We start from the raw sequence: 11,313 nt of genomic DNA, 5'->3' as shown, positions 1-11,313 counted from the left end.
CATCTGTATTCCCATGTTCATTGTAGCATTATTCACAATGGCCAAGGTACAGAAGCAACCTAAATGTCCACTGACGAATGAATGGATAAATAAAATGTTATATATATAACATATGTAATATATATATATCAGAGAAAGACAAACACTGCATGGTATCACGTATATGTAGAACCTTTAAAAAAAAAAAGTCAACTTATAGAAACAAAACAGAACAGTGATGGCCAGGGTCTGGGGATTAAGGGGGGTGAGGAAAATAGGGAAAGTCTGGTAAAGGATACAAATTTTCAGCTATAAAATAAATAAGGTCTTACTAGAGCATGGACTTGAGGATATGGGGAGGGGGAAGGGTAAGCTGTGACAAAGCGAGAGAGAGGCATGGACATATATACACTACCAAAAGTAAGGTAGATAGCTAGTGGGAAGCAGTCGCATAGCACAGGGAGATCAGCTCGGTGCTTTGTGACTGCCTGGAGGGGTGGGATAGGGAGGGTGGGAGGGAGGGAGATGCAAGAGGGAAGAGATATGGGAACCTATGTATATATATAACTGATTCATGTTGTTGTAAAGCAGAAACTAACACACCATTGTAAAGCAATTATACTCCAATAAAGATGTTAAATAAATAAATAAGGTCTAAGGATCTAATGTATAAATGGTGACTGTAGTTGATAATACTGTATTGTATAACTGAAATTTGCCTTTAATGTTTCCATCAACCTAAGGCACTCAAAAAAAAAAAGCCATTCAGATTATATAGCAAATAAGGAAGAATAATAAGCAACTATCAATACAAAATGCAACAGCTCAATTACAGAGAATGAGAAAATGAATAAAGGTTGAAAATTACTTACAGATGTCATAGAGATAAGATAAAACTTTATAATGAAAGCTACATTTTGGAAATTTCATGTAATGCAGTTAGAGGTATATTCTGGATATTCAGAGTTATCATTTTATTGATCCTTAAATAATGTTTTTTACTGTAGCTTAAAAGAAAACTAACTGAATTATTTTATCCACCTGTCTCTTTCATCAGGACAGATGATACTTCCAGCTCTCATTGGTCTCAAGAAATTTACCATATTTCTCAACATTCTAAGTTTATGGTATCTGTAGGTTGGCATTTCAACGACAGCATATACCATCTCACTCTAGAGACCAGAAAAAATGGGTACATGCTGATTAATTTCCATATTTGAACCAGAAAGAAGAAACCTTTGTGCTAAAAGCAGCATATTCTGGCATTACTTAGAGCAACTGGCATAACGCCTGGTGGGAACGCCTGTGCACAGTGGACATTAAAGGGTTTATAATCTTGCCTAATTGGCCTTGAGTCCTAGTTCTGCCATTTACTAGCTGTGAGACCTTGGATCTCCCTTTCATCATCTGTAAAACAGCAATAACAATAGCTTCCTTTCAGGATTGTTGTGAGACCTAGAAATAATTATGTAGGTAGTGTATCTCTTATTTTTAAACTAGTTTTTTTTTTTTTTTTTTTTTTTTTTTTTTTGGGTACGCAGGCCTCTCGCTGCTGTGGCCTCTCCCGTTGCGGAGCACAGGCTCCGGAGGCGCAGGCTCAGCGGCCATGCATGGCTCACGGACCCAGACGCTCCGCGGCATGTGGGATCTTCCCGGACTAGGCACGAACCGGTGTCCCCTGCATCGGCAGGAGGACTCTCAACCACTGCGCCACCAGGGAAGCCCTAAACTAGCTTCTTTATCAACATAAAATATTCTCACGGCAGGAAGACAGTTGAACAGTACTTAGCAGGACAAAATGGCATTCATACTTGTTCATGTTGAAATAGGTTACTTCTGTTTTAGGCTAAGATAATCTCAGTTGTGTCGTTTCAAAGCAAATTCGTCCCTAAAATGTTTAGTGCATCTCCTTTCACTTCTACCATTAGATGCCCCCTTCCTTTCAAGAGAAGTTTGATGATGTAGCTGAAAGTGAAGTAATCAAAGGATTGAAAATCTGTAATTCAGGCTTCATTACTTGTTAGCTCCATAAGCTATGGTCAATGACTTAACTTCTCCAAATTCTAATCTTCTCAACTACATAGTCCACATAATAACCCCTAAGCTGGTCTATCTCAAGGAAATACAAGGGAAAAATGCGCAATTTATGGAATGGTTCTTTTTAATCAATAAAAGCATCAACTTTTCCATATCTGGAAAATATTTAGTGAATACATTGAGAAAATACTCAGACTACTTAGTGAAACACTTACATTGACCAATTCACTCTTATGAAGATAATAATAGCAGTGGTACATTGCCTTTCTCGCAAAGTAAATTTAGCAATGCAATTTTTAGTAATGGCAAGAGTATCTCACTTGAAATTAAGAGATTTGTGTTAATTTCCATTAATCATTTAATATGCAATCGTGCTTTATTCACTTTAATGTACAAATAACGTACAATAAAATATATTCATTTATTTGTTCAACAAATATTTATTGAAGACCTACTAGGTGACACCACTGTTCTAGGCACTGAGGATACAACAAAAAACAAATTACTGTTTAAGTAGACAGTATATCTTCACATACATAGTCTCATTTTGATACTCAAAACCACTACATGAAGTGAGCTGGTGAGGCCAGAGATGTCAGTAGATTTTACCAGGATCAATAACAAGTTGTGTCAGCTTCAGTCCAGTTCTTCTGATTCTTAATACAGTTCTTCCTATATTCTCTGTGAAAATGTAAGTGCTGATTCTTTCAAGTATAGCACTCTAGGGACTTCCCTGGCAGTCCAGTGGTTGAGATGCCACACTCCCAATGCAGGGAGCACAGATTTGATCCCTGGTCGGGGAACTGGGATCCCACATGCCACACCGCCAAAAATAATAATGATAATAAATAAATAGAAAAAAACAATTTTTAAGTTAGTTAAAAAAAAAGTATAGCACTCTACTGGACAAGATTATACTACCCCCAGATGACCTAAACCCAGCTAGAAGAAATACTCATTCCTGTAAGTCCTGGGAACGACAATGGTTTTTTTGTAATGAAATAGTAAGACATTTAAATTAAAAGCTGCTTCCAGTTACTTCCCATTTTTCTGCTCATTCTATATAACAAAATTCCTTAACAGAATGATTTATATTAATTCTCACCATCTTCCTCCCCTCTGTTATCTCTTTAATTCACTCCAGTTAGACATTTATACTGCTACTCCATTAAAATCACCTGTGTTAAAATGACCAATCTGGTGCGCATTCATTTTATTCCAAACATATGCATCATTGATGCAGTTGATTAACCAACTGCTTGTTTAAGCATTTTCTTTACTTGGTTTCAGAAATTTCAGTCTTGTTACCTTCCTTTCCCAGATCCCCTTCCTTTGCCATCTTCCCATCTTTTCCCATTTTCCCTTTCCATTTTCCTTTCCTGGGGTAGAAGAATTAATGGCAGGCAGAAGTATGGAGGTGAGATGAGGACATGTGAGGCACCTTGGCAGCACGCCTAATGGTGTCCAGGATGTGGGATGTGAAGGAGTGAGTGAGGCAGCCACATGGAAGCATAATTTCAGCTTTCTCAACCATGCCCAAGAATGCAGGGGCGCTGCAGAAGGTGGGGGAAGGGCCCCACCTGCACAAAGAAATATTGGCAAGTGTCTCCAGATTGATTAATAGCTTCAACTTATCTCCAACCAAAACCCAGTAGGTATTTTTCTAGAAACTATTATCCTGATTCTAAAATTTATACAGTAATTCAAAGTACCTAGAGTAGCCAAAACAACATTATGCTAGGTGAAATAAGCCAGACAGAAAGATAAATACTGTATGATCTTACTTATATGTGAAATCTAAAATAATCAAACTCATAGAAGCAGAGAGTAGACTGGCAATTACCAGAAAAGGGAGGGGGAAATGGGAAGGTGATGGTCAAAGGGCACAAAATTTCAGTTGTGCAAGATAAGTAAGTTCTTGAGATTTGCTATACAGCATAGTGCCTAGAGCTAACAATACTGTATTGTATACTAAAAATCTGCTAAGTAGGTAGATCTTAGGTGTTCTTAATACACACACAAAGGCACACACAAAATAATAACAATAATAGAAGTGGGAGAAAATTTTGGGAAGGTGATGGACATGTTTATGGTCTTGATAGTAGTGATGGTATTATGGGTATATGCTTATCCCCAAACTCATCAAGTTGTATTCATTAAATATGTACAGCTTTGTACATGTCATTCATACCTCAATGAAGTGGTTTAAAAATAGAAAGAAGAAAGAAAGAAAGAAAGAGAGAGAGAGAGAGGGAGGGAGGGAGGGAGAGAGGAAAGATTGATTGACTTTGGAGTGAAACAGACTGGGATTCAGGTCCCAGTTTTGCCACTTACTAGCCATGTGACCTTGGCCAAATCATTTAAACTCTCTGAATCTCACTTTGTTCATGTGTAAAATGAGGACACCACAGAAGGAATAATATGATGTCTGAGATGTTCTTTTTAACAATCCAGGTAGGAGTGGGCAGGGGTATGAATTAATCAAAACTGGCCATAGGTTGATAATTACTGAAGTTGGATGATGGATACACAAAGTTTCATTATATCATTGTCTCTATTTTGCATGTATTTGAAATTTCTATAATACAAACCTTAGAAAAATTAATTTTAAAATATGAATGCCTCATCAGAAAAATGGATAATCAGAAGGAACTACTGATGATCCATGCAAGAAATATAAATGGCCAAACATTCTTAACTGTTTGATTTCACTAATTTTTAAATGGAAATTTACATACAAAGATAATATCTCTTAAGTGATGACCAAAAGTAAGAAAGAAGAATAAAGGTTGTGAACTGATCTTACTTGATTTCAAGCCTACAGTAATCATGATAGTGTGGAACTGACATAAATGAAGACATAATTCAATGGAACAAAACTGAGAATCCAGAAATAGACACATATATCTTTGTCAATTGTTTTCAGCAAAGATGCCAAGGCAACTCAATAGTGGAAAAGAAAGATTTATCAGCAATTAGTGCTGTAAATAACTGGTTATACATTTGGGAAAAAACGAACATTGACCTTTACCTCTATACAAAAACTCACACAGGAATGTTCATATAAACTTTATTTATAATAGCCCCAGACTAAAAACAACACAAATGTCCATCGACAGAAGAATTATAGTAGGAAAATTCTAAGAATGACCCCCAATAACCCACATCCTAATATACTCTCTTCTTCTCTGATTATGAGCTGAACCTATGAATATGATTATGTTACCTTATGTGGCAAAATGGAGATTATCCAGGTGAACCAATTAATCACAAAACCCTTCAAAAGCTGAGTGTTTTCTCTGGCAGATGGCAGAAGGTGAAGTCAGTGAGACTGGAAACACAGGAAGGATTTGACACACTGTTGCTGGCTCTGAAGATGGAGGGCGTACAGCCCCTAGGAGCTGAGAGCCACCTCTGCTATCAGCCAGGAAGGAAACAGAGACCTCAGTCCTACAACCACATGGAACTGAATTTTGTCAACAATCTGAATGAGCTTGGAAGCAGTCTATTCCCTAGAGCCCCCAGATAAGAGCCCAGATTGACCAACAATTCCTTGCTTTGGCCTCCTGAGACTCTATGCAAAGAATCCAGTTTAGCCTGCCTGGAATTCTTACCTACAGATTTGTGAAATTAATAATAATAATAATAAATAGTGTTGTTTTAAACTACTATATGGTAATTTGTTACATAACAATAGAAAACTGATACATATTTTGGTACCTGGAAGTGGGGTGTCATGATGATAAACACCTAAAATGTGACTTTGAAATTGGGCAATGGGCAGAGAGAGACTGGAAGATTTTGAGGAGCATGGTGGAAATCTTGAACAGACTGTTAGTAGAAATATGGACTTTAAAGATACTGCTGGTGAGGACCCAGAAAGAACTGAATGGAACTCAGAGGAACATGCATTTGGAAACTAGAAGAAAGGAAATCCTTGTCTTGTAGAGACAGAACACTTAGCAAAATTATATCCTGCAGTTATATAGGAGAAAGGAAAATTCAAAAGTGATGAACTTGAATACTTAGGAGATTCCAAGCCAAGGGTTGAAGGTGTTCCCTGTTTTCTTCTTGCTGCTTATAGTAAAATATAAGGGGAGATAAATTGAGGAAAGGACTGCTAAGGAATCAGGACTTGCTGATTTGGGAAATTCTCGACCTATCCAGATGGAAAGAGATGCTAAAAGTAAGAGATTGCTTCTGAAATCATGGCATTAAGAACAGGCTCAGGCTGGGCATGTAACCATACAACTCTTTGCTGAAACCCTGGAAAGATCAAAGGGTCAGAGTATTCAGCCACACAAAAGATCCTTCCAAGTGATTAAGCGTCTTCCTAACAGATTTTCTCTATCAAGAGGGCCTTGAGATAGTTTAAGAGCACTGCCCCTCAGCCAAAACACAGAGATCTTTAAAAGATTTGTGGATTTGGCTCTTGTCTGATGGGAGTGAATTCCAAACAAGATCCATAGCTTTTTGAGAATTTTATATCAGCAGCCATAATACCAGTGTGGACTGAACGTGAGAGAGTATAAAGTGAAAAAAAAAGGCTGTCAAGTCCCCCAAATTCTACTGACAGGAGGAGGCTGATAAAATAATTCAGCTGTAAACACATGCTACCTTTCATAGAAAAGGATGATTCAAACTATTAGGTATAAAATAAGCTACAAGGATCTATTGTACAACATGGGGAATACAGCCAATATTTTATAATAACTATAAATGTGGTATAACCTTTAAAAATTGTGAATCACTATGTTGTACACCTGTAACTTATATAATATTACTGTACATCAACTATACTTCAACTTTTTTAAAAAAGAAAGAAAAGAATGAATCAAAAGATGAAAACAAAAGCCTAGAGAGCAGAATCAGAGGATGGAGCCAAGAACCCAAAGTGCAGAGCTCCGAACCACCCATTATTGCCAGGCCTTGAAGCTTTAATCAAAGAACTCTGCCTGGAGTTTACCTGGCTGGATTTTTTAACTGCTTTGGACAAGGAAAATTGTTATTTTTTTCCATCCTCCCCTATTTTTCAACTGGAATAGCTATAACTCTTATGCTATGCCCATCCAACTACTGTGGGAGTGTTGGAGGCAGCTGAAGGGAATTTTGCCCAGGAGCTGTACTTAATGGATTACACCAGAGCCTGTTCTAACCTGATTTAGATTTAGATGATGAGATTTGGGACTTTTAAGCCAGTAGAATTTATATGATGGAATGATACTATTTCGAACCTTAGGACAGGCTGAATGTATTTCACTTGTGGGACAGGCATGGATGGTTGTGGGCCAGAGGTTGGGTCATATTAGGCAAAATTCTAAGAATGACTCCCAGTGACTTGTATAACCTCCACTTTGAGTTTTGTGGGAACCTGTGACATGATGAACTATCACTCCCATGATTATGTTACACTATATGACAAAAGGGAGATTATCCAGGTGGGTCCAATCTAATCACAAAAGCCCTTTAAAAACAGAGAATTGTCTCTAGATGGCAGCACAAGGCAAAATCAGACAGAGTCAAAGGGTAAGAAGCACTCAATGTGCTACTGTGACCTTGAAGATGGAGGGAATCATGGGCAAGGACCAGAGAGCAGCCTCTAGCAGTTGATTTGACTCCTAGCCAACAGCCAGCAAAGAAACAGAACTGAATTCTGCTATCAAACTGAACGACCTTGAAAATGGATCCTTCCCGGGAGTTCCCTGGTGGTCTAGTGGTTAGGATTCAGTGCTTTCACTGCCATGGCCCAGGTTCAATCCCTGGTGGGGGAACTGAGATCTTGCAAACCACACGGAGTGGCCAAAAGTTAAAAAAAAAAAAAAAGAAAGAAAGAAAGAAAATGGATTTTCCCCTACAGCTTCCAGATAAGAGCTGAGCCCGGCCAACGCCTTGTTTTTGGCCTTCTGAGATCCTGAGCGGTGAACCCAGCTGAGACTGCTCAGACTTCTGAACTACAAAACTATAAGCTAATAATAGGTGTTGTTTCAAGCCATTATGATTGTGGTAATTTGTTATGGCAGCAATAGAAAACTAGTACATGAATAGGTAACACATGGTATGTCCATACAACTGAATACAACTCAGTAATAAAAAGGAATGAATTATCAATACACACAAAAAATGGAAGAATCTCAAAATAATGACGCTGAGTGAAGGAAGCTAGGTAAAAATAAGTAAGAGTACCTGCTGTATGATTTCATCTATGTACAATTCTAGAAAATGCACACAACTCTATGATGCAGAAAACAGATCAGTGCTTGCCTGGGGATAGGATGGGGAAGGGTGGTTAAGGAAGGTGGATTATAAGGGGCCATGAGAAAATCTTAGGAGATGATGACTGTGTTTATTATCTTGTTTCTGATGGTGGATTCACAAGTGTACACATAAGTCAAAGCTCATAAAACTGTATGTTATAAAATGTGCAATTTATATCATTATACCTCAATACAGCTGTAAAAATGTTAAAAGTAAGCCTTCTAGACACTGTAGAAAAGATTCCCAAATAACATTTTCATTCAAAAGGTAGAAAATGCAGAGAAGCAGATTTTTTTAATCCTGTTAATTTAGCCTCCAGTTAAAAAATAGTGTGCACTATCTTCTATATTTCTATAAAAAGAATTTTTAAAGCTTACAATCTACAAAGAACAAAATGCTTCCTTTGTAACTCTTCTGAACTTGCACATTTTAGCTGCCTACTGTCTAGTAACATCATTACAGCCACTACCTAGAGTTAGAAAATAAACCAAAATTTAACCAGCATGTGGTTCCTGTTCTCCATTTCTCACATTGCTCAGTGACCTCGAAGTGATGTGCTTCTCTAAACTTCTGCATCACTTTCCATCTGTTCCCCAGCTTAGTGTTTACTGTATACTGTGGTTTATTAAGCTCTCATGGTTTCTTGCAGGAGTCTTGTCTATTCCATTGAATTCAAAGATACCTGAAGGCCAAGAGTCCATTCATTCATTCATTAAATATTGGCAGTTCTAGATATGCTGATAAGAGAAACATAAATTAAAAATTGTCCTGGGCTTCCCTGGTGGCGCAGTGGTTGAGAGTCCGCCTGCCGATACAGGGGACACGGGTTCGTGCCCCGGTCCGGGAAGATCCCACATGCCATGGAGCGGCTGGGCCCATGAGCCATGGCTGCTGAGCCTGCGCGTCCGGAGCCTGTGCTCCACAACGGGAGAGGCCACAACAGTAAGAGGCCTGCGTACCGAAAAAAAAAAAAAAAATTGTCCTACCTCCCATAATCTCCTGAGATGAAAAAATCTATTGTTTAAAAAAAAAAAAAAGGGAGCCACCTACAGAATAAACCACTTTCTGATTTCCTGATAAATGTGAGGAAAAACCTAGCTAGATAATCCATGTATGTGAAAAGTGGCTCTAAAAGAAAGAATAAAGGCTTTCCTTTAGGAGACAGAAAAAGGTGGATCACAAAATAAGAGGTGCTAAAAAAATAAATAAATAAAATAAGAGGTGCTGCCAGGAAGACTGTGAATAAAGAGAAATAAGCATATATATTGAATACCTTCTAGGTACCAGGCCCTACGCTAGGCACTTAACATACGTTATTTCACCTCATCCTCATAATAATCCTACAAGGTCCAAAGATTAGGCCTCTTAACCTCAAAAAAGGAAACAAAACAGGAAAACATAGTTTAAATAATTATTCAAATTCACTCAGAAGCCACATATTACGACTCAATATATAGATCCAGCTGATCCCAAAGCCTAGTTTTTTTCCTGACAGAGGAAGGTCCATGAGCAAAAGCAGAGTCCTAAATTCAGGTAAAAGCAAATATCCAGTTAGACTAACATTTAAGGCATATATGGGAATGTTGGGAGAAGCAGCTAAAAATCAAGCTAAGTACCATATGTTTTTCCTTAAAGATATTGACCAAAAATGATTTTAACACTGCAAATGACCATTCATTTGCCTTAGTCATCCAAAGTTATCCCATTGTCATGTCACAGTTATCTGATAATTAGTACAAAGTCTAATCAGAAAAAGTTGACGAAAAAAATTTTTCTCATGGTCTCCACTCCTAGAGATCAATTTGTTTTTATATAGTCCCAAGAATTTGGACTGATACTGAAAAACTCCAACAAGTTCACTCAAGTTCACAGAAGCCCTAGAAAACCTAGGTTAACTCCTAGGAATATTTAGAGGAAAATATTTAATGTAATTATCATGGTATTCTGGTATTGACTTGCTTTCAAGCTGGAGCAGACTGGTCAATAGAGCCATGAATTTGGACTTCCCTGGTGGCACAGTGGCTAGGAATCTGCCTGCCAATGCAGGGGACACGGGTTCGAGCCCTGGTCCAGGAAGATCCCACATGCCACAGAGCAACTAAGCCCGTGAGGCACAACTACTGAGCCTGCGCTCTAGAGCCCGCAAGCCACAACTACCTAGCCCGTGTGCCACAACGACTGAAGCCCACATGCCTAGAGCCTGTGCTCCGCAACAGAGAAGCCACCGCAATGAGAAGCCCGCGCACCGCAACGAAGAGCAGTCCCCGCTCGTGGCAACTAGAGAGAAAACCCGCGTGCAGAAACAAGACCCAACGCAGCCAAAAATCAATGAAGTTTTAAAAAATAGAGCCATGAATTTAATTAAGACCCTCAGTGGAGTTTTGGGTTGTCTATACCCTGATAGCAGATAACCATGGTGCATTAAATAATTTGCACCTGTACTTATGTTACTTAATCTAACAATTTGAACAACCACCTTCAAGTCCAAGTCTGTATCTTGCAGAAGGGCTTCCTTAAAAATGTTAAATTTAAAATGGCTAAGCTGATTGAGGTAAATACAATTGCATGGTAAATGTGCTCACAGCTTATGTCCAAGGGTTTAGCAGGCTATCTGATTCTGAGTGATTCTGAGTTGCACTCAGGATATCAGTTCAACTAATGTCACTAAAATCTCTAACAAAAAATACTGTGTTAATAATCCAAGACTGATGATATCACATACTGAGAAAGGTATGTTTGGATGACTACATATGAACCATTCTAAATTTGCTTCAGGCCAAACAGTGGATCCTCTGATTAGCAGCTGATGAGCCTATTAAGATCTCAGGTTCATTAGCAAACATGGTACAACATAAAGTGTCTTAATTTAGGAAACAGAATAGAATTCAAGTCTTGGTTCACTTATTAGCCATGTCAGTTCACCTCTATGAACATGTTCTCTCATTATAACTACAACTTCATAAGACTGCTTTGAGAATAAAGTGATATAATTGAAGTAAAAGAACTCTGGTAACCAGAAAACCATGCCAACAATGCTGTGGT

General features: G+C 38.3%; 1 protein-coding gene across 1 annotated transcript in view; it reads right to left on the bottom strand.

Moving 5' to 3' along the window:
* Positions 1-1,508: 1,508 nt before the first annotated feature.
* The window catches only part of METTL4 (methyltransferase 4, N6-adenosine), a 43,120-nt gene continuing 33,315 nt past the window's right edge, over positions 1,509-11,313 (bottom strand). The window contains exon 9 of the mRNA XM_073790565.1: positions 1,509-2,819. Within this exon, the coding sequence (XP_073646666.1) occupies positions 2,689-2,819 (131 nt within the window). The 3' untranslated portion in view covers positions 1,509-2,688. The remainder of the gene's footprint in view (positions 2,820-11,313) is intronic.

Source organism: Tursiops truncatus, chromosome 13 (genome assembly GCF_011762595.2).
Source record: "Tursiops truncatus isolate mTurTru1 chromosome 13, mTurTru1.mat.Y, whole genome shotgun sequence".
NCBI classification, from domain to species: Eukaryota; Metazoa; Chordata; class Mammalia; order Artiodactyla; family Delphinidae; genus Tursiops; species Tursiops truncatus.
Note: the sequence above shows the minus strand (reverse complement) of the source record. Positions and strands in the feature narration are given on the sequence as shown.